Genomic DNA, 24,409 nt, shown 5'->3' on the forward strand with positions numbered 1-24,409 from the left:
AGGGGATGCCATGGTTACGAGGTGCCAGCCAACCAGCTGACGGTGTCTCTCTAGAAGTGGCGGCGCCTTTGTCCTTCATTTGCAGTGACAGGCCGCGCTGACGCCGTCTCGGCTCGGCTAACCGGACAAGACAGCGGCGGTGGCGGCCGGACTGCAGGACCGTGTGACGACTGAGCGGCCCTCTCCATCGATCCCTGAGCTCGCTGCGTGTGTGTGTGCAGAAGGAGGCGAAAGAAAGAGCCGGAGAGGCTGCTGGATGGAAGGATGGAGTGGATCGACTGGAGGCTATGAATTATATATGGACCCAATCTGTTGTCAGGGCAGCTTGGGCTCATTGCTCCTCCAAACTCCTGACTCAACTCCCCCTCTCACACACACACACACACACACACACACACACACACACACACACACACACACACACACACACACACACACACACACACACTCACTCACAGGGTAAACCAGAATAAACCCCCAACAAAAAATAAAAGGACAGCTTTTAACATATTAAATCCAGAAAAAAAGCTACTCTTCCCTTCTCCCGCCCCTCCTTCCCAAACATCAAACGGCTCAGGATGGATGGATGGAGGAGAAGCCATTTATTTTACCCATCTAATGAAAGCAGAGCGCTCCGCAGCGCTGCCAAGACTGCGAGCGACAAAGCGCCACAGGCAGCATCCCCCGTTCTTGACATTCAAGCGCTGCTCTTATTTATTTAGCAAATTTACTTACTAAGGAGGTCAGAAATGAATTATTTGGCGAGGATTTGCCTGGGAGCACTCTCCTCTCTTCTCTTCTTCCCTCTTCCAACATTTTTCTCCCTTCAATTTCCTTTTTATTTACGGCTCCTTTTTTTTCCCGAGCTTTGCTCTTCTTCTGCTAAGTGCTTATTTTTCCGACAGTTCGCCGTTCCTATAGCTCCGGGAACTTTTTGTAGAGTGTCGCCAGCAGCGTTGGAAAGTCATTTGAAAACCCAATTCTGTCCTCAGAAGCTGCTGCCAAGAAAAGCTTATACCTTTTAATACTTTGTGTTTGCCTCTTTTCCAAAAACGAAAAATCCCTAACATCAATCTCCCCCCCCCCCCAAAAAAAGTGTACTGGTGCATTTTTCCAAACACACTCCGACCTCACTCGCCTTATTTGAACGTAAACTTTTCACCTCAGCGTTCTCCATGAGACCCACTGAACTGCATCGTCACCAAACTTTATTATGAGGTTCAACAGGAACATCCCTCGACTCTGACTCAGACCCACAAAAGTGCAACATTTGTTTCTGATTCGTGGAAGGCTCGGGGGGGGGGGGGGGGGGAAACGCTCCCTATTGTACACTTTGCAAAGATTTAAACGCAGCTCCAACCTGCAGCTGCACGCGGCCCTCTCTTCAAAATTCTGTTGGTTGGTGTAATGAAGCCAGAGTGCGTGAGCCAGCAGAGGACGAAGATGAGGCATGAGAGGCAGAAATGTGGAGGATTATTAGTGGAGATGTAGTGAAGGCATGTGTTAAAGGAAAAGAGGATAGGAAGCAGAGACCAGTCAGTGATCTCACTGCTCGACTAGCCCCTGATTTGGAAGGTTGGAAGCGGGTGACTGTGGCAGTCCCGGTTAATGCATCAAAGAGCAAAACTAGACACGCGGTACGACTAACAACTTGTTTCTCAGACAGAGAAGAACCGGGTTTGACAATGTTTCACAATGTTGCACTGAGCTCTGGAGCGCAAACAGGGTGCTGGAGCCTTTAACTGCAGGTTTTTCGGAGGCCAATTTTCTCCTGATCTCCCTCAGATGTTCTAAAGTGGGATCTGAGGAAGAAAAACATAACAAGGCTGTGCTGGAGACAGCGGAGAAGAAAAAGCAAATTGGGAGGAAGAAAGACTGAGCGAGATAAAACAGTCTGGGTAGGAGAACAGAGCTGCACGGAGACAAAGAGGGCGATACAGTTGGTAAAAAAGAGCGAAACAGGTGGGAGGAGAGGGAAGAGGAGCAGACGAAGAGGGATGAAAGGATCGGAATGATCGACAGCAGATGAGAACAACAGCGAAGGTGAGACAGGCGCCAGGCGCTCTGCAAAAATGTCCATCACGACAAAACATTCTGGCACATTTTAGTCTGAAATAAGTCAAAAACACACTTCTGCCAGCAGAGGAGACTAATTTACGTTTTTATCCGAACAACTCGGTATTCTAAATAAAGAAAGCGGCAGATTATTCACATTTGTGAACACCGATCTGCTTTGGAAACCAATAGTTTCATTTGTTGGCACATTTCTCTTTTTTAACACTAGCTAGTTCATAAAAGTCTTTTGTTGTTCTAAGCATCCGGCGTCTGCTCCATTATTTTCTCCAGCGCCGTGGAAGTGATGCTGCGGTTTAAATAAACGCTAACGACTGGCGAGCCGGCACACGTTTCAAAGAGCAGAATCAAAAGGAGACGGCTGTCACTGCACCGGACTCTTTGCTTCCAGTGTGATCTTTGCAGTGCAGCGAAAGAAGGAAAAACACACATTAACGATGGCTTAATGCTGGAGATGGAGATGAAACGGCAAACGAAGGAGCCCGCGGATACTCGCACAGCTGACAATAAATCAAAATAGGTTGAGACACAGATGAAGACGTGAACAGACTTTACAGGCAGATTTGTAAACACGCTGCGAGAGAGTGAGAGAGGCCCACCGCAGCCAGCGACACCTCGCTGCTGTCTGAGGGGAGACTGACAGGCCGTCTGATTGGTCCCAGCAGTGGGGATCATGTCGTGCCACTTCTTATTGACAACTCAGCCATCTCTTAACGGCTCGAGTAGCATTTGCATTGCTGCAAGTGAGTGTGTGTGTGTGTGTGTGTGTGTGTGTGTGTGTGTGTGTGTGTGTGTGTGGACAGCATTGGGCCTCCCGGATGCACGCAATTAATCACCCCCCTGTCAGACTCCTCCCCTCCCCTGCCTTTCCCCCCACGATGCTGTTACATGCACGCAGCCCCGAGTATCTCAGTGTGTGTGTGTGTGTGTGTGTGTGTGCGTGTGTGTGTGTGAGATACTGGGGCGCTCACTTGTTGTTGCCATTAGAGTGACTAAGAGAAGCCTGTGATGACTACAGTGATGATGATGATGAAGGTGATGATAGCAATTACAATGGTAATGATGATGACTCTTCTTGTTTTGCTGTCAGACGCAGCGCCGAGAAAAGCCACCATGGTCGTTTTAGCGCGGCTCGGTCACATGACACACCGACTTCCACACACAAACTGATTTTAAGGCACGCACACACACAAGTGTGGTGATGGACGTGGACCTACCTATGTTGATGCGAATGGATGCATGGAGGATGAGGTCGGGGTGGGGGTGAAGGCGGTGGACAGGTGGAGGAATGGTGGGGTGTGGGCCAGCGGGTGGAGGTGGGCTGCGTCTGGGCCGGGGGCCTCGCGCACAGAGGCGTCCTGCAGACCGCCGACAGAAAAGAGAAACCCACACGATGAACACTGGCAAACGCTAATCTGAGCGCCGCCGAGGCTGCTCCCATGATGCATTTGTTAGGAAAAGCGCACCCAGAATGGCGCGAATGCAGAAAGCCATCTTTCCTCTCAGAAGACTGCGATGTTTTCACAAGTTCCCCCGGCAGGGTTCAGCGAAAGTTTACTGCCCACACAATCCCACAACAACCCCTCTGCCTCCAACACTGCGAGCGCTCGTACAGTCAGAGCTCCCGCCCTGATGGAAAATAATACCCTGAACTCACACGCTGTTAGAGCTTCAAAGAGCTGTGCATGTGCGTTAAGGTGCTCGGTGTCACTGCGGTCTCTGGTGTTTTTACAGTCAGTTTGCATTTTTCTTCTCTTATGTTTCGACGGTGCTGCGTCGAGACCGCGCTGCCTGCTCTCGTGCCAATATATCTCTTTTTGCAAGGAAATGGCACTCGGTGCACAGAGCCAGATATCAAAATGTCAGGTACTTTATGAGATGTGTGAAAATAGGGACAGTTGCACAAGTGGCTCATAGAAGAGCGGAACCCCTGAGAACAACTCTTGCCTGCACGTCTGAAAAGAGTCTCAGAGAAAAAGAAAGTGTTTGGCTCAGAAAGCCTCTGCGGGGCTTTTCAGCACACAGACGACCGGCAGATCGATGCCTCTCGTTAGACGCTAACGCACGGCAGAGAAGCTCGACGGCCCAGAATTGTAGCGTACAGTAACCATACGGCACAATTCGCACTAAAATACATTTTTCACCATCAAGACCACTTACAGCTACAGCTGGGATACGTTAGCTCGCATGCACATTCACTAACTCACATGCAGCATATGCACAACTAATGTGCTGAGTTTGCAGCCGGAGCCCTTGCCGCGCTCTTACCTGTTGTGCACTGAGTTGGCAGATCCTGGCACAGCAGCCGCTGCTGCCTCCTGGATCTTGCGGTTAGAGCTACCCAAAGAAGGGGGACCCATCCCGGGCCCAGCTGGCTGGGGTACGCTGGGAGAAGTGGGACCGATGGCCGGGTACACCCTGTTCTGGCTGCCTGGGCCGTGGCCGCGTCCTCCGGGCATGGGCTGGCCGGGCCCCTGACCGTGCATGGGGCTGGTAGCGTTCATGCCCAGGCTGTTGGTTATGCCAGGGCCGGGGCCACTGTAGCCGGTGCTGGCTGTGCCGCTGTAGTTGGAGGGCCGTGGGTAGTTGCCTGGAAGAAGACGACATGTGAATCAGCCAACAAAAGCTCATTAAGATCACAGAAAATCAGAAGCTACACAGACGGTGTCCCTGAAACGTAAAACATGGCTCGCTGTCGTTTCAGACGTCCTCCTAAATTCCACGATTTGGCTATGAGAACGGCACAAAATAGCTTCAGTGACATTATTAACAGCAGTCTGTCTTCTGGTATGGTTCCTGCAAATTTCAGACATGCAGTAGTACAGCCACTGCTTAAGAAACCTGGCCTTGATCACACAGTTTTAGCGAACTATAGGCCTATTTCCAATCTGCCTTTAGTCTCCAAGGTTTTAGAGAAAATCGTTTTTAGTCAACTGAAAGATTTTCTAGATGAAAATGGAATCTTTGAGGTTTTTCAATCAGGTTTTAAAACCCTTCACAGCACAGAATCTGCATTATTAAGGGTTTTTAATGACATCCTTCTGGCATGTGATTCTGGTAACCATGTTGTTCTTGTCTTGCTTGACCTAACTGCTGCCTTTGAGACCGTAGACCACAATATTCAAATTTCTCGATTACATGATGTAGTGGGTATTGGTGGCACTGCACTTAATTGGTTTAGGTCTTATTTATCAGATAGAACTTTCTCTGTCAGCCTTCTCGGTTACGAATCGTCTTCTGTTTCTCTGTCATGCGGCGTCCCACAGGGCTCAATTTTAGGGCCACTGCTCTTTTCACTGTATCTACTGCCTCTGGGTTCTATCCTTAGAAGGCATGGGATCTCATTTCATTGTTATGCCGATGACTGCCAAATTTATTTGTCACTAAAACACAAGAATGGCATCTCCATAAAACCTCTCTTGACATGTCTAGATGACATTAAAGCTTGGTTGGCTCTAAACTTTTTAAATTTTAATGAAAAGAAAACAGAAGTGTTGGTGTTTGGATCCAGTGGTCCCTGTGAGTCCACCTCTGTTGATTTAGGATCCCTGGAAGTCTATTTTAAACTTGTTGTTACGGACCTTGGTTTTAAGTTGGACAGTGATTTTAAATTGGACAACCAAATCAGAGCAGTGAAGTCCTGTTTTTATCATTTAAGGCGACTGGCAAGAGTAAAATCTTTTCTTTCGAGGCAGCACCTTGAAACAGTGATCCATGCTTTTATTTCTTCCCGCCTGGACTACTGTAACTCACTTTATGTGGGGGTCAGTCAGTCGTTGCTCTCATGTCTGCAGCTGGTTCAAAATGCGGCTGCACGACTCCTAACAGGAACTCGAAAAAGAGAGCATATAACCCCCGTGCTAGCCTCTCTGCACTAACTGCCTGTGTCTTTTAGAGTTCATTTTAAAATTCTTATGTTTGTTTTTAAATGCCTTCACAGTCTTGCCCCGCCTTACGTCTCTGAGCTTCTTCATCCCCACATACCCTGTCGGTCTCTCAGGTCAGCTGACCAGCTGCTCCTGGAGGTACCGAGATCCAGGAGGAAGCTCAGAGGGGGCGGGGCCTTCTCTATTGTGGCTCCAAAATTATGGAATAATTTGCCCATGCATGTTAGAGAGGCCCCTTCACTGTCCACTTTTAAATCACATCTTAAAACCCACTTTTATTCCTTGGCTTTTAACCTCAGTGAGACTTAGTTTCTCTTTTAATTGAAGTAGTTATTTAATTAATGATTTCACTCTTTTTTTATTTGTTTTTTATTTATATCTCATGTAATTTTATTTTACAGTTCCAGTGTACAGCACTTTGTGTCAGCTGTGGTTGTTTTAAAGTGCTTTATAAATAAAGTTGATGATGATGATGATGATGACAAACTGGAGCTGCAGATGGGTCTTATCAATCACCTCATTTGAGACAAATGGGGTGTGCTTGTCAGCTGGTACTCATATACCTACCACAGTGACACATACAGCAATTTCATCCATCAAGAAAATAATGCCGCGACAGCCGCGGAGCGTAAAGAGCGGGATTACACCGTGATTCACGGCCGCCGCCAACCTGTGTATGCGAGGAGACCCTCTCTGAGGTGTGGCCCGGTGAGTTGTGTGGCCCTGGGAACAATTGGCGAGCTTAAGGCTGACTTTGTGAAACACTTGAGAGGAGCTCTAATCTGCAGTAAATGCTTTCTTGCTGCCCTGGAGTGCCACGCAGCCACGATGCCAGGAGCTTTCCTAAGGCACACTTAAACCCCTCCATTTTGGCTTTAAAAGCCTCGCTCGACTCCAGCCTCAATAACAGCTGAAAGACAACACGCGCATGCAGCAGACACAGCAGCAGGCACCTATACATGTGAGAGCCGTCCACACCCACGGCACGCAGCGCGCATAACAGCGTATTCCCTATTTGGGCACTGAGATTTTTCCACAGGGGACAAATCCCCCGCAAAATAGAAAAGTGGCATCTTCCATTGTGAAGGGGGCTATTTATTTTGATTTGATTAAGGGTGCTTTAGTTGGGCCTCACTGCGTAATCCCCTGAGAATATGTCTGGAAAAGGGGATCAAGTCTCTTTAAAACCTGAAGGCTTTTCTGTGCGCTCAAACGAGGGAAAGTTAGATGACAATGTTCCACAGGGGGGGGAAGAGCGATACTGAATATGGTAATGGCTTCACAGTGTCCTCGAGCTGCTTCGGCAAAGACACTTTCCACACGACATAAGACCGCTTGTCCAACAGAGATGGAGGGAGCACGAGGGGGCGGAAAGAGAGGAAGACAGACAGACTGCGAGGGAGGGGGAAACGCTCCCACCCGCCAACCCCCGAGATAGGATTTATACTGAATCAAAATAAAAGTCTTTCCCATAAAAGTCAGCAACTCCGCCTGAATTTGTCCAGAAATTGTGATGAAATCTACTGTGGGAGATGGGAAAAGAAAAAGCGGATTATTTGTGGGGAGGCTCTGGTGAGTCGGTGAGCTGAGTACAGCTGACACCTGTCAAGGGTTTTGGGGCTATAATAGGGAAGCGTTCAGGAAGAAAGGATGCCTGCTAACGAACACAGGAGGATATGTATGGTGCGCTCTGTGTGTGTGTGTGTGCGTGCGTGCATCTGCTTGATTGTGTGAATGCATGTGTAATACTTTGGAGACCTTGCGAGCACTGAAACACGCATTTCCACGTTTCTTCCACTCATAATGAAGCGGAGACGCTGTGGAAAATCCTGGGAGCGGTGCCCTGCAGCCCGACTGCTCAGCTGGATGAACAAGGCCCCGGTCAGCAACCTCTCTCAGCCCTCTCTGGACGGCTGATGGGACCCACGTCATGGCCGCCCGCCATCTATTCCAGGGGTTCGTTTATAGCATCTGGACTCTGAATTCTTCTGCCTGAAGTCCTAAAAACGAGGAAGCGTCTGGAATTTTCCATCTCAGCGTGTTCACTCGCTGTCTTAGTATTTCTTCTTTTTGCGAGGTGCTAAGCTAAATCTGTTTTGAAAAACTGTGTCATTAAGTCGGCACGCCGCACTGAGGGAACTTATCAGTTTTGATGTACTACCATTCAAAGTGATGTGGGCTCAGTCGCCTCGGCTGACAGCAGAAAGACAGAGTAACTGCGGGATGGGGTTAATGTAAAGCTTTCCTATGAGAGCCTTGCTCTGTCCTGACAAGAATGATTCACTTCCTGAAGGATTGGTGCCGAGCCAGAATGCTTCTTCAAGGACAGATAGCACGCTAACCCACTTTTTAAAATGACTGAGAGCTCAACCTCAAAATCCTACAGTAGGTGTTTTCATAAGAGACATTCGGGCTTTCAATGACTTTGGAAGTGCTGTAAGATTACATTAAAAGGGGAAGATGGATTATTGCTGAGGTAAAATTTTGTCCAATTTAGAAAAAAGAGAAGCAATAATGACTCTGTGCTGATATATTTAAAACGCTTCAGGGGGAAAAGAGAAAAAAAGTACAACTTAATGTTAACTTCCAAATGCTTCCAGAAAAAAGCACATCCTGTCAGGAAATTCATATAAAAATGTGCATCTTTTCTGACTCTGGTTTTATGCACGAGAAACCAGGTTCAAAATGTGCAGTGCTAGCTTTCATTATGCACATGCATACGATGTTAGCATTAAAATGCATTCACAGACGTGGCTCTGCCTACTCTGACTGTTACTCCTGCTGCTCTGGAAACTAAAAGGAGGACAAGGAGGATGCCATTTCTTATTTGCACCTTCTCGTGTCCTTGTAGCTCAGTCTTGGTTTCTCGCCTGCTTCTCAGCACTTGTGCCTTTGGGGAGTCTTGGTGGTATTTATAGCGCGATAGAGGGGAGGAGAAGCGCTCGTGGTGCTTCGTTCACAATTACATGGAAATTCCCGGCACGGTCACGCATTTGTTGGACGCTATATCCTCCGCCGGGTTTAATCCCCGCAGTCCCGCGGGAGAGCTGGAGCGTGACCGAGCAGATTACCGTCGACTGCTTCCTCAGCAGGCCGGACCCGCCGACGCTAACGGCCGAGGCGGTCGCTCTGCCGTCTGCGGCGGAGCGAGGTGTGATGGTGCACCCTCTGGACCTGTGAACTCCATCAGTGAGGAGTGGAATGCAGATTACATGGCTACATGCTTGAGCTGCCAAGGACGGGAGCGTGGGCAGGCTGTGCACATGTGGCTGAACACAAATACAAAAATTCAATAGCATTTTTCCTCTTTTCCTTTCTGTGAATGTGGTGGGAGTGAGCTGGGAGAGTGGGGCTTAGTCGGGGAGTGTGTCAAGTATAATCAAGCCGGTAATCATACTTTAGGAAGCAAGGATGTCTCTGTTTCCTCCTCGAATCGTTATGAAACTGCTTTACTTAATAAAATAACTGTAAGTCTGTTTAAAGCTGTTTAATCAGCTTTAGCACTTCCAATGTTTGACATCAGACGGGTCAATACAGACACAAAAAACAGATTCCTTCCTTGCTTCACACAGCTCACTGTTACACTGCAGCTTTCATGTACAGCTTGGTGGGATGGATATATATATTTCTTTTTTTTGCAGCATCCCCTCTTGCCTGAGGCCCCCACATCTTCTACCAGCCACCTCAGCACCTTCCCCGGCAGGGTTTCTGAGCCTGAGCCGGGCTGGGGTGCGCCTTGGGGCTGCTGAGCTCCACATACTGTCAATTTCCTCCAAAAACATCCACTCGCTCCCTTAGGCATTGGCTTGAGTCATGGCTTTTTTCTTTCTTCTTCTTCTTTTTTTTTTTGGCTGAATTACTCTGTGGCTCCGGCAAGGCACCAAGGCTTAAAAGTCCTGTCTGAAGCACGGTCATTACCAGTGGAGTGCTTAACCCCTGGAGGGGGGTATGTGGTGGAGGGAACTATGCGATGGGTGGGAGAGAAAGCAGAGCTGAGACAGTCTCTGAATCTTTTTCCTGTAATAGCATAATATCCTCCTCCCCCGTGTGTGTGTGTGTGTGCTGTTCTCAACATGCTGCTCTGCACCGTGTCCAAGTGCAGGTCTTGGAAACAGCTGCTGAGGACATGTGAGTCTCGAGGAGAGCCTGATATCAGCTGAGATCAGGTAAACTTGGGATATAGCGGCCTTTCAAAGCACCACGATAAACACGGAGCAGCTTAAATGTTTGGACCGCCTCACTGCAACAGCTCTAACACACAGTCACAAACAGCAAACCTCTGGTTAGTGTTATCTGATCAAAGATCGCTTGAAAAAGCAGAAAAATATGTAAGTACTATTTGCAGAGAGGCCGTGTCCTCCGGCAGACTCATGTATCACATTAACTGTGTGCAGGATGGAGCTTATGTAGCTGATTACACGAGTCCAGCTACAGTCGTTTACCCGCGGACAACAAAAGCAGTCTTGTAGCCTTTAAAGTTACAGACACCAGCTGAGCTACAAACTGCTTTAGTGTGTGTGTGTGAGAAATGGCTGAAAGACAAAATGCTGTTACCCATTACACATGGAAACAACCTCTCCCAGCACAGACAGGCCAAGAGAAACAGCAGAGCAGAGTTCAGGAACTTGGAGCTAGTTTCTGTGTTGGCTAATTTGCTGGTTCGCTCGGGAGAGGGAAGGGAAGCAGATGGAGCTGTCATTAAGAACAATGACCAGCAGCTGTCTGGCCTGTTCGCTCTGCTAAGGACCGGGGCCCTGGCTATGTCCTGGACTCAATATGAAGCTTAAGACGAGTTTACATCAAAGTAAAAATAAGTAATATGAAACATTATGATGTGAAAGTGCACGTAAGTGGTAATCTGAACTCGGCTGTTTACCTGTAAAAATAACCACAGACGGCCACAAAAGGAGTAAATTAGGGGGAAGCTGAAGAATTACAGGACAAGGGTGAATTAAGGGTGTTGGCTTTGGCTCTCCAGCAAGTTTGCATAAAGAAAACACCAGGATACCTGCACGTTTGCTATATCTGCATGCATGAAGCACACATGTGCAGGTCTGAGCAGCTCCTTCTGATTTTGATGGAACATCTCTCCTGACGTCCAAGTGAGATTTCACGCTCATCTGCCTCCAGAGCTTCTCGCAGGCTAGACCGCCTCGCTGTTGCTCTCTGCTTACTTCATTTCTCTTTCTCCTCTCTGCTTACTGGGCTGTCAGCGCAGCCAAAGTCACATTAGGAGATAAGAGTGGGTGGAGAAGGAGGACCAAATACCAAACGCATTAGGGCTATTAATCAAGATTAACAAATGCGAGGGAGACGCCGCAAATTTGGAAAAACACACGCGCGGATGGGTGCATTTATCAAGGTGACACATTAAAACACACATTTACCAAAAAAATACCATAATGTTTGGTCTGGTGTGGCGCCAAAGGCAGAAAACGAACTACAACAGCAGATGTCGACGTTTGCCGGCTGGCTGGGAGTTTCATGTTGGAGAAACAAGCGAGCGCAGAACGTTTAATTACACAAAGCGATCCAAACTTCTTTTTTTTCCAGTTTTCCTGGAATCTGAGACTCGTCATTTTTCCAAGTTTTTTTTCTCCTGAGAAAAATCTGAAAAAGCTTAGACTGATGGTCAGTGCAACTGGAACGCCACAAGGCTCGTCAGACAGGCCGAGAGAACGTGGCGGAAGATCTGATTACTGCTCAGAGGCCAAAGAAACAATAAATACTCAGGAAGAGATGGATGTGGATTTCCTGCACTGATCACTGCACATTTATGTGACCTCAGGACGACATATGTACACACACAGCACAAAAAGAGATAAGAAAGCCGGTCTCGTGATCTAATATGTTATCAGGATCTTGATCATTAGTAAAACTACAGTAAAAGTAAGTCCTCTGCTTGACTAGGAAAAAACCGCAGATTGTAACTTTTTTTGCATTTGGTGACTGATGGCAACTAGTTCCCATCACCTACTGGTTGCCTGTAGGTTGCAAATTGATTGCACAGGTCACCTGGTAGGAGGCAACAATCGTGGTCCAACTGAGGCTGACTGCAGACTCTCAGACAGACACGCTGCACTCTGCAGAGTCCATCTGCAACTCGACTTTATGTATTCTTTTAACTCTTGAGATGTTTCTAGATGAATATTTCAGCTGTTAGCATTTGCCCTCTCATGTTTGCATGCTGTGCATTTTGCTCCAAAAAGCTTCTTCCTCTGGTTTTTGTGACTCATTCTTGCAGCCGTCTTGTTCTAAACTAAGATCTCCAGTAAACATGAATGAACTGGTTCATTTTATGCACAGCATGTGTCTCATTAGAAGACAGGCCGGCCCCCATCAGAACGAGGGAAGCCATCGTTGCGATCGGTTAAAGGAACACGTTCAGCTTCTCTCTATGGACATGATAACCTACTGCAGGTGTGACACTGGACTGTATGTATTTGAAAGAAATAAAGCTAAAACAGATTCATTATGTTCAATTCTTTTAAAAAACGACTAATTTTTCTTTGAGGCCGATATTTCTCCAGATCATGATTCAGTGGATGAAGCTCGTGACGTGTCAGTCTGGAGCTCATAATCTTATCACGAGGAGGGCCAAGAGGTGTGTCCAGGGTTCAAGTGTCTCATGAATATAGTCTGGCTTTGAATGCCCACGATGAGACCTGCCACACAGGATGATAGAGGACTGTAACAGCTGTGTGCGTCGAGATTGTAGGAAACAGCCAATGGAAACGTCTTTCAAAAGGACTCTTTTTGTATTCCTCATTAGCAGACTGTCTTTGACACCAGTGACACCGAAGTCAAGCCCGGTGTGACGGTGAGCGCGAGGCCAGCGGTAATCAAAAATGACAAATGTGACTCTCCAATCTGGGGCCAAACTCCTGCGTAACCCCTCTGAATGGATGATAGGCTGGACTCGCCCTCCCAGCGGACCAGTCAGGAAGCAGAGGCTGCTGCACAAATGTGATGTCAGTTAAAGTCAGCGTGGGGCCTGTTAATGCTTCTCGTGATTATAATTCAGCACGAAGCCTGACAGCAGTCGCAGTTTTCTCTGCTTTTTTAAACTATCGCCTGAAAGTTAGACTCTCGCGTTTGAGGCGTTCGTGCTCGCTCGACTTTTAACAGAGTTTCTGGTAAACTGACACGTGCTAAATATAGACTCGTGAATCAGCTCTTATGTCTTCGGCAGATTAGGAGCTCAGAGTAACGCGAAATTGCCAGTTTTAGAAAACATTAAACAATCATGATTTCAAGGCTTTTCCACAGCTGAGCCCGACATCCTGCTTTACAATTTCTCACCTTGTGAGAAAACTATGTGAGATCCTTGTTTCCTGTAATAATAAAGGACAAACAAATATTCCAAAATCTTCTGTTCATTTAAATGTTTTCAGACGATCACATTATAGCAGGCACCAACCTTGGTGTCCATACTGAGGTGCGTGTGGTCCGTAAGGGCCCGCAGGGCCACCCTGGGAGTACGGACCCACTCCAGAGTAGAGGGGGCCCCCTGGCGATGGGTGGGGGGACATGGGAGGTCCGGTCTGTGGAGAAGCAAACTGAGAGGCAGCCTGGTTCCTCTGCATGTTGAACCCTGAAACACAAAAACAGGCATGAAAGCAGCAGAACCAGCGGAGGATTTGTCTGAAGCGGTTGTGTAAGTCAACAAAGTGGGACATTTATTCAATTTCCTCGTGTAAAAAGAGCCGTGTTCTGATAACGACCCTAATCTTTTACCTCAGCGCTGGCTCCTGTTACTCACAGATACACTTTGTGGAGTAATACGGCGCGGTCCAGGTGTTAGACGGCGCATAAAGAAAGCGGCAGGCTGACACAGGCTCGCTCGCTCAGAGAATTTTAGCACGGGCAGAAGCAGAGGGTCAAGTGTACGCATGTTCTGAAAGACGCACGCAGCCCAGTCTGTGCGCAGGGTTGAAAAAAGCCAACCGTTTGCTCGACTCTTCACAGAATAGCCGGCGATTTGACCGCAGCTACTATGTTTTTCTAAACCGTTTTGTCAATAGATGTGTCAGAGCCTCTCAGGCCCAAACTCGCCCGCACCATTCAAATTGACATTTGGAGAGATCCTCGCCTGGGCTTCGCTCTTTCAAGCTGCGCCGTTGGTTTTTAAACCCACAGAAAGGTCTCCCGATCCACCGCGAATGCGGAAAGGTCGCTGGGCGGCCATTCAGAGAAAAGAGAGGTTGCGTGGGTGTGGAAACGAGCGCGTGCGGTAGGGGGATTGCAGATTAGGGCGTAAATGGATCGGGCCCGCTCGACTGTAAACTGTGATAGCGATCCGCTTTGCTGAATGGGCGCCGACTCTTTAGCGAGTTTGGGGTTTAGGGAAAAACGATAGAGTTGGAAAAGTGCAAGTTGACACTTGTTTAATTCCTTGTTTCTGCTAAGAGAGCATGAGAAAATATGAGGAGAGGGAGATGGAAGTTTCACTGCATGATGGCTGTGTGCGCACACACACATGTGTTTGTGTTTCTCGGTGTGTGGGGGAGATAACAGAGAAAGAGAGCAATAAAAGTGTGTGTGTGTGTGTGCAGCGAAGAGATGAAGGCCAAGACAGAAAGAGAGGCAGTGAGAGAGAAAGTGTGTGTGGGAGGAAAGACAGTGTAACAGAGGGAAAGAGCGATCGGGGCCTGAAAGTGCTTAGGCTGCGAGTGCTGGGTTTAAGGAGCGAGGACATTATTGTAATGTTTTGCTTCCATTAGGGTAAGGGGATTCTGGGAGAGCAGGAGAAAAATACAGTGTGTAATACCGCACTTTAAATTGCCTGGAAAATGGATGGGGAGAGGAACATTGTGCAGACAGTGCTAAAAGCAAATAACACATTCAAGGATTTTTCTGTCTCTCTGCTTCGTTCGCTCTCCACACTCACACACAAACACACAACACGCACACAAACCTTTCTCTCTTTCGGGCAAAGTGAATGAAGCTCTCAGCCGGACAACAACAGGCGAGCGGCGGAGCACGCGAGAGAAAGCGGGGGGGAAAAGGGACATTCAGCGGATTTATGGAAATGAAGAGTGGAGAGAGGCTCTTAGGGAGGCAGCCACTTGAGCAAAGTGGGGCGTGCGTGTAGAGGAGGACGAGGGGGGGCGGTGGGAGGTTTAATCCTAGCTAGGGAAACAGCAAAAACAACAGCCAACCCTGTTAACCTCGCCGTGTTTTCCTGGACTGGGCTGGGGAGGGCGTGAGGTTTACAGGCATTAGAGAGCAGCACTAAATTTCCGATTTGATTTCATCATGTTGGGAAATAACCTTTTACAGTGCCGCTCCCGCTCTCTCCGTCTTCATCTATCCACTCCCTCTGTCTCTCTGTGATGTTAACTGCTCTTTGGTGGGTGATAGAGAGGGAGCATCGCAGTAATTCCATTAAGGTTGCATCCCACTCTTTCAGGGGTTTTTCAGTGTTGTGTGGATGCAGATTTTTTTTCACATGAGCAATTTTGCTGTTTTTAGTAATAGTTGAGAAGTGGCCATAATTGCTGGAAACAATTTTGCAGTTTGGCCAACACATGTGGCTTGCGGGTGAGCGTTCGTGTTACGAGCCTTTGGCAGCGAGTCAGGGCCAAAGCTGAAGTGGCTCCATCGGCAGAGCGCACACTCGGGTCTGAATGAAAGACTTATCTCAATGTTTACTGTGACATTTTTACACAACCGCAATTTTACCATAAGAGTGAAGTTAAAACATGATGCTGCGTGTGTGTAAACTACATGAAGTGCAGAATATTTTAAACATATACAAACAAGTGTTTGTTGTTTTATTTGCATATAATATTAAAAACCTGATAAACCAGCAGGGACTAGAAAGAGGAACATGAAGGTTTCCTCCCACATTATCTTCTCTTCACTGGCTCCCTGTCAAATCCAGATTTCTTCTTAAATAATCACGACATAAAGACCTCGGTGTTTCGTATCGTCACTCTCACACTGCAGGCTCACTTGTTGTTTCTGGAGTATTCAAGGCCACGCCCACACTAAGCGTTTTTGGTCAAGGAAAACTGAGCTCTTTGAAAACGCTCTCCAAAGCGGATACATTTGAAAACGCCGTTTTCTTGTTGCAGTGTGGACAGCGTAACCGCAGGCTTTTGGAATCGATGACACATTTTAGTCATGTGATGCAGACATGTGACCAATTAAACTAAGACAGCGGAGGGCGTTATACAGCAGCTGTTTGACAGCCCTATTAAAGACTAATATCAGTCTGTACATGCTCCACAGAGCTTTTCTTCAAATTCTTTAATTCTCACTCGCTTTTGCAACTTTGTACTTTTGTGTTACTCGCAGCAACAACTCCACCTCATTGTGAGTCTGTTTAAAAAACTCAGTGGAAAGTAAATAAGTGGCAGACAGAAATGAGGCAGGTCGAATCTGGAACGTAAGTGTTTTCGACCGTTTCAATGTGGACGCACAACTCTGTGAAAACGACTGAAAACGACAGTGTGGACGCGGTTTTCAGAGGAAACGCCGTTTTCAAATGTATCCGGATTAGTGTAGACATAGCCTAACAGTAGAATGGGAGGCGGAGCCTTCAGCTTTCAGGCCCCTCCCAGTTTGGACAGTTGGCCCTGTTCACATTTGTCTTAGCTGATACCATCCTATGCATCCACTGGGTTGTCGCCTATCATAGAAGGTTAAGGCAGTATTTAATAAGCTTGAGCCAGCCTACTGTGCTCAGTGCCTGCAAGCTGCTTTGCAAACCACCTTAGTGTCGTGCAGCGTGATGCTTGTTGTCACGGATGCCTGCTCAGGTCTGGAGGTCTTCCTGCTGCTCTACCTGCCTACAGCTTCTCAGTTATGCCCATGGAAGAGCGACGAGGTCTCCTAGAACAGAACCACAAATCACTGCTGAAGGAATGATCTTCTTAGAGAGAAGCACTCACTATTGTGGCGAGTGGGAAATTCCCACAGTTCTTTCCCTGTCTTTGTCTTTCTTTGTAGCTGTGTCAAATGACTTGTTTACATCTCTTTGCTAACATCTTAAACTCCAAGTCTTCATATTTCCTAAGAAAATCTTTCATTACAGTCGCTGGTTTCGTCCGTGGTGCACTAAGATATCGTTTTGGTCTTCTGTTTGTTACGGCCTCTAATCCTCCTGCACCGCTCGCCTGTGTTTCATGTAAAGAAAGAAATTATTTCTATTTCATCGTCCGCTTTGTAAGTATACAAGCTCTTCATCTGAGCCCGATGCACAATGTGGATTTTCTGTAATATATATTTCTGTACTGTACAGAGCATGTGTGCTAGCCACTAAATGTTTCTGTAAAACATCCTTAAACATTGGGTAAAACAACGATTCCAGTCCTTTAACTTAAGCCTGGGGTAGCTGTGCCCCTGGTAGGCTGACTTACGGGCTAACACACACAGACATACCTCTCTCCTGAGCCATAGGTGAGCGTGTGATTGGCAGGTGACCTCCATCGGGTCCGTTTCCAGAGCTCTGCGGGGCCATGGCTGAACCTGCGGACATGGATGTGACATCTTTGACGTTGTTGTTTTAAGAAAAGCTTTGACATTCAAAGAAAATGTTTAGTGTCATTTAAATTCCGCTTTCTGCACAAAAACTGAAGGAAACAGAAACGGATTCATATTTGTTTTCTGTCTGCTTCAAAAGCGATGCAACAATTAAGCCCCGAAGGTCCGCTTTTGTCTCAGACGGACAAAGTTCTCAAAAAGTTTTCTCCCGCTTGATTGACGAATAAAAAAAGGAAAACAATAAGGGCTGCGTATCAAGCTGAAGGTTATTTTTTGACTGCCTTTGTTTCTTGAGCAGCGATTGATCGGGTCAGAGGGTCTGATGCCAAATTTAGCCTTTGCAGACGCACAGCGGGCTCAGCACAATTACTACACATGAAGCTGTTTGTGATTCAGTATCAGCTAAATGACAAATGCACTTCCAGGAGACATATCAAGTCATTGGACCCCGTGCCACTTCCTTGTGTAAGCATTAAAGCTGCAGCGATCCCCTATAGAAAACCGGAACCATTCCAGGAGCATCGATCAGGTGGTTGTGCGGGTCTTTGGGCTGCGCCTGTTCCATTGAAATCCAATAGCGAGTTGAGGGTCTGATTAGGACAATGGCAGACAGAGACTACGGCGGATTGATTTGGCCCAGAGGAAGGAGAGAGATGGCAAATTAACCTTTTATCTTCGAATTCAGGCTGGCGACGATGACGGGGAGAAAGGCGAGGGAAACTCGCCGCTTCTGTCTTTCTGTGGATACGATGTGCAGCGAGTGACAGGCAGCGAGTGCAATCATGAGGGAAACATATGTTCTGTGATGACTATCGGTGCGTTTTTTCAAGATTACAGAGTACGGGCTGACCCGTCTCAGTGGGAATATATGAAGAAACTAAGTGTTTCCTCAGGATGACACATGATGAAGTACAAACAATTCTGTCGCTGCTCCCGAAAACTCACATTGAATATAAATCCCTTATTATAGAGGAAACACTTCCCATTATTCAATCACTCAGTAGAAAAGTGCTCTTTCCACAAGTGTGTGTGTGTGTGTGTGTGTTATATGTCTGTCCATAGCTGCGGTAATACATGACTGGAGGTGACACTCTCTCCACATAAACAAACCCAATTAAGTCAACATAATTGCTTTGCATAAAAATACATAAACAACATTTCCATCCAACCCCCGCCTACAAACACACACACACACACACACACACACACACACACACACACACACACACACACACACACACACACACACACAGAAATACTTCCACAAACAAGTGTAAATAAACAGAGTGAAGTGCACAAAGACATGCACGTGAGTGCACAAAGCCACATAGGGTACGCAGCGAAACGTTCGCGCACACTCGCACACAAAGACCCCCTGCCTCACGCATGAATAGATCCAGCGGCGCTGCTTCAAAGAGAGAATATTCGATTAGTTAGTCTGTCACCGTGTTGCAGGAGAGAGGGGGAAAAGTTAGCACGCGAGTGTTGAGGCGACTCGGAGATAACGCTAAAAACACCAGCTGCACGCTTTTATGTGCCGGCAGAAAAAGACAGTGTAGAAACACTCGATCCATTCACAGCTAAATGTACGCAAAAGAAGTCATTATGTGCAATATTACAGCAGCAGCACTTGTAACAGTCTAATAACAGGATGCTGTCATAATCTAAGTGCATCTAACAACAACGTTTCTCTGTACAGCAACTCGACCGCCATCATCTCACAGTGATTCATACGGCTCAATAAATCACTGCCTATTGTATTTATATAGTGGTTGGAATAAAGGGAGTGCAGATAGAGCAGACTGCATGTTCTACTCTCCGTGTGCATCAGTGTACAGTTTATGTAGTAACGTGAAGGGTCACTGCAGGTTAGAGCCGGAGGAGCATGTTCAGCTGCAGTTCTGGTTTCCTCGCTTTAGATTGGCTGGTGGGGAAGACGAGGTAGTCAGCAGGAGTTTAGTGAACCCCTAAACTACGGAAGTCGACCCAACGATGGAGGCCGGCCTCGCTGTGCGTGTGTGTGTAGGGACGCATGCCAGGCACCAGCTTTGCTGTCAGCCTCTGTTTGTTTGGATGGCAGAGCCTGTGTGTGTGTGTGTGTGTGTGTGTGTGTGTGTGTGTGTGTGTGTGTGTGTGTACCACTACCAAGGTAGACCCAGGGAACGCTGCCCTGCATGCTCCACTACTCTCTCCACATACTCATGCAAACTGTCACCAGAGATAAATTAATGCAAAGACAAATGTGTGCGTGAGAGAGGAAGACCGAAAAATAAAAGAAGATTACCGACAAAAGCAAACTGCTGAACACGAGGCCTCAGCTCCGCCCGCTCTGCAGCAAAGACTAAACTTTGTGCACTTTATAATTATTTCACTACCAATTAATGTCCAAACAAAGCTCCTCTCGTCTCTTCTCACATTTTTTCCCCCCTCTTCCCCTCCTGTCTCGGCTCTCGTCTCTCCCCTCCTCGCCATCATTTTTAACAAGGTGCCATTAAATAATTACGTCCAAATAAAACAAACAGGCGCCACGGCGAGTCCTGGCACTTTTAATCCACGCCATTAATAATTCATATGCTCAATCTTTGACGTGCAGCTCTTCCCCGTGTGCTGCCGAGAGACGGAAGAGAAAGCTAAATGTCAGCAGGAGCTCAAAGTATAGCTTCTCCGTGTCCGCAGTCTTCCAGCTGTGGATGAAAATGTAAAACGAATGAAACGATGAAGAAATGATGCCGAGTTCAGGCGATCCTGGTACACGTGTGTGTGATTTAACAACGTTGTTTCCTCTTCGGTGGGAGAGACGGTGATTTTGAAGAAGAGCAGAATTCATGTGTTCATCTGCATGTGCTCCAACAGTCTGGATGTTTCTGGTGCAGGAATATCTCTGCTCTCATCCTCCACTTTCACCCACTCATCTGCAAATTACACTCTCACAAAGAAATCAGCTCCAATGAATAAAAAAAGGCTTGTTTATCAAATCCATGCATATTCCCTTTAAAGGTTGAGAGTATCAAAGATGGATCGGGCTCTTATTTTTAATTCTCTGTACTTTAATTCTTTTAGACTCTTCTTTGATTGCTGCCTTCAAACACGACTCATTCATAAGAGATCTGACTGCACCTGTGCCACTGTTTGTCTTTAACTCTGACCCTCGGGGCTTTAAGGACTTCACGCCGATTGTGCCGACGGAGAAAACACTGAACCTGCGGCAGGAAGAACCAGGAGATCTCTAACACGGGAATGCTCTTTGGAATGCGGCGGAAAAGTCGAATAACTGTAATTTCCTTTTTCTGTAAAAAGCCACTTAGCAAACACATCCATTTTTGACTCTTTCCTCATGATACAAGGCAGCCGAGCCAAGAGTAATGGGAGTTCAGTGCGTTTTTGGAGATAATGCTCCTCGCTAAAACCCAATCCACGTTTTAAATTTCTCTTCCACAAGGACTGTTGAGGCAACCCCGAGTCTCCTTTGAAGAGAGGGAGTGTGGTCTTTGAAGCTTTTTTCATCAGGGTTTCAAACACAAATGCTGCTGAAGTTCAAAGCTGAGGGAGAGCACTTGTGGCCATATTTCTGTTTTGTTTTCAGGGCCCTGGAAATATAAAGCTTAGGAGTTATTCTGCATGTGTGTGCGTGCGTGCTAATGAAGTCAACCTGAGATTCAATGAAAAAGCTTTTAATAATTGCCAGAGAAAGAGCCGGTGCATTAGCAGACGTGTGTGCACGCTTGCACGTATCAGCCACGACATTAAAACTGTGTAATACTAAAAGGAAGGAGCTCAGACCTGCAGCACCTTTGAGGTGGGGGTTACTGGTGTAGATCGGACTTGTGCACATCCTGCAAACGCTCGAGTGGATTGGGAGCTGAGTCAATAGCTTGGGCTTTTTGCCATCCATCTCCATCTGGGGGTGGGGGGATGGGGGGGTGCTGCTTGGCCTGCTACAATTTTAAGGTGCACGTGTCTGAGAAGCACCCGCCGAGTGGCACTGAGACCATGACTGTTATTCACCGCTGGTGGATTTGAGGTTGTGGCCGCTCGGTGCGTGAACACACACAAACGTCCAAACTGTTTCTTACAAATAGCCGACCCCCGGAGCAACGAGGGCTATTTTTGCTAAAGTGAGGTAACTGTGTTGAGCACTAATAGACTGACACAGAATACAGAGAAACGGCTGCTTCAGCACCATCTCTTAATACAACCCTCAGGCTATAAATGCACACACACCTGCACCGCCCTGCAAACACACACACACCCAGGTAATATCCCCTATTTGCCGTGTCTTTAGGGGAAAGAGGCAGATAAACAGCGGGCTCCAATAATGGTGGTTTAGATCTCAATGGGTGCGAGTCAATGCCTCTCCGAGCCGGGGGCTAATGTCAGTTAACACTCCCTGTAGGGGACAAACGCAGGCCTGCAGTGGCTCGCAAAACAAGCCCTCTCCCAAGATCCTCATTACTTCCAACGCTGAGCAGCAACTGTAAGTAAAGCAAAAGTGCAGCTTAAGCTAAAAACATAGCGAGCGGGATGCGGGGGGAGAGAGAGCGCGAAAGAGTGGAGAGAAAGCAAGAAAATAGGTGTTGGGGAGGGAAAATAATTGCACACTGTGCTCCGGTTAGGGTTTTCCAGTCGGACAGAGTTAGAATGGGATTTCTCTAAATGGCTAACGCAGCAAGCAGGTGCTGTTTTTCCCCTGTTTTGGCCGACGCTGTGCTTTGTGAATATAATGCTTGCAGGGAGCGCGTTTAGCCGTTTCACTGCGAACACGAGCAGCCTTCAGGACGACAACAGGCAGACAGGGAATAGTTGGCTAGATGGCAGCGGTTGTGCTGCTAGTGGTGATGGATGAAGAAGAATAAAAGGAGGACAAATTCAGAGAGAAAGAGCTGGAGGAGAGATGTGGAGAAATAAGAGAGAGGAACCGAGGCAGAAATAAGGATGGAAAATTCAGCCTTGTTCCTCGGTGGGAGTCCTGTACCACAGCAGCGCTCTGAGCCAAGAAAGCAGAGACAAACAGAGCTGGGGAGGAAAGGGTGGGGACGAGGGAACGCGAGACACAAGAGGGAACATGAGAGAAGGCGAGCACGATGAAAATAATGAGAGAAAGAGAGAGGGACAGGGACAGCCAGCGGCGGTGTTCCCACCACGCAGCCTCTCAGGGAGTGGTGTGACTGGAAAAGTTGCCCAGCAAAACACACTTGCACAAAAACTCGCCCCCACCCTTTTACCCATGCTTTCTTCTAATAACGTGCACCACAAGCAGAGGGGAAATCGAGCTATGGCTGAGCACCCCTGCAGAGCCTGCTCTGGGCTCATGGTTTGCAGCTTTTTGGGGAAGTCATTTAACCGCACGTCCACCTTTTTGCATGCAAGTAAGCGCTCAGGTACCTTTGGGGCATCGCTGCTTAACCTCTGACCCCAGAACAGGGAAAAAAAAAACAACCATCTGTGGTCACTGCCATAATTACAGATTTAAAAAAATAACCACAGACTAGGCTGCGCGATGATGTAAAGGCAGGAGTGGATATAAAGCATTTCACATATGAAAGGACGCTCGAGGTAACATACTGGACAGATCTGGCCTTCCCTCTGTCTATCCCCCCTTCCCCTCTCGCCTCCCCTCGCCCTGACCTCTCTGTCCTTTTCTGGGCCCCGGAAGCTCTTGAAGCGAAGCGCAGATAAACAGCTTAAACTCTCCTGAGCGCTCGCCCGCAAGCTCCAATCACCTTATTAGAAGAAAATAAAAACTTGGAGGGGCTGAGGAGAGATGGAAGAGGGAGGAGGGAGAGCAGGCAGACACTGTTAGCGGGACCTCGGAGGACCTCGGTGGAAGCACAAAGAGTATTTGTGATTTTGTGCAGCAGACAGAGCGAGCCGGCCTGTGCAGGAGTGTGGATGTGCTCTGTGTCAATTAGTAGCTGCACAAAGTGAAAAATATTGCAGTTTGGCCTTCAAAAGCAGCCGGGCACACAGACACAGTGTGCATACTTACAGCCACTGTAGTTTTTTTGCATCACTTTTTTTCCAACAATTATCCCAACAAGACAAAGCTTTAATAACACATCATCACCTTCTTTTTCAGCAGCATGAAAGATTCATCCAAAGTTTCTCTGACACCTGAATGAATTATTAGAAGTGCACATTCACTGCAGAATACAAGACCTTCAGAGTTACTGTGAGGGATTAATCGGAGCAGACCCTCTCGGTTCTGTGAGGTTTTGCTATTTTGTGGCGGATTTAAAAGGTCAGGCCTGTCTGAACGTTTTCTGGAACACGGTGACCTGACAATCTTCTGCCGGGCATCTTTTGGTTTCAATCTGTGGAGGCCTCAAGGACAGAGTGTGGGGAAGGAATAATAAACGTGCGTGCTGAAACATATGTGCTCATCTCTGATCACCTACAGTGGATATCAAATATTTCTATGTCAGATTCTGTGTTGCCTCTTCAGTGATCTTACTAAAGAAGACAGCCACACATTTACATCCCCAACTCCAAGGTAACAGCTGCATCTCTGACACATCTGGAAATGCTCCATCAGTGCTAAAAGGTAGATACAGATTTTAGAGCAACATCTGCTTCATCCAGACATCTTTCAGGGAGGCCCTTCATATTTCAGCAGGACGATGCTAAACCTCCAGAACATCTGCAGCATCGTGAAACCAAAACCAGACAAAGAAGATCCAGGAAGCCTGAGCAGCTCGAATCCCACATCAGACAATGGGACAACATTCCTCTGTTAAAGTGCAGCAGCTGCTCTCCTCTGTCACAGACTGTAGGAAGCTGCAGACCTTTACAGACATGCTGTTGCCATCAAATTCATATTTTCTTAATATAGTTCATTTTTGCACTTTAATGCATCCTGGGGATTTTGCATTTTATAGTGTTGCAGCTTTTTTGGAATTGAGGTTGTACACCAGGGGTCCCCAATCCCAGTCCACGAGGGCCGGTGTCCCTGCAGGTTTTAG

The 24,409-nt window shown here is 47.3% G+C and overlaps 1 protein-coding gene across 8 annotated transcripts in view; it reads right to left on the reverse strand.

Moving 5' to 3' along the window:
* LOC113012405 (AT-rich interactive domain-containing protein 1B-like) overlaps nucleotides 1-24,409 on the reverse strand; it is a 211,899-nt gene that overhangs the window by 21,838 nt on the left and 165,652 nt on the right. For 5 of the 8 annotated variants that reach the window (XM_026152589.2, XM_080293915.1, XM_080293916.1 and 2 more), the window contains 4 exons: nucleotides 17,349-17,435; nucleotides 13,381-13,554; nucleotides 4,342-4,663; nucleotides 3,291-3,431 (listed from right to left, as the gene is read on the reverse strand). In XM_026152589.2, the coding sequence (XP_026008374.2) occupies nucleotides 3,291-3,431; nucleotides 4,342-4,663; nucleotides 13,381-13,554; nucleotides 17,349-17,435 (724 nt within the window). The remainder of the gene's footprint in view (nucleotides 1-3,290; nucleotides 3,432-4,341; nucleotides 4,664-13,380; nucleotides 13,555-17,348; nucleotides 17,436-24,409) is intronic. The other 3 variants (XM_080293918.1, XM_026152587.2, XM_026152586.2) reach the window with 1 other exon arrangement.

The sequence above is a fragment of the Astatotilapia calliptera genome, chromosome 19 (genome assembly GCF_964374335.1).
Source record: "Astatotilapia calliptera chromosome 19, fAstCal68.1, whole genome shotgun sequence".
Lineage (NCBI taxonomy): Eukaryota > Metazoa > Chordata > Actinopteri > Cichliformes > Cichlidae > Astatotilapia > Astatotilapia calliptera.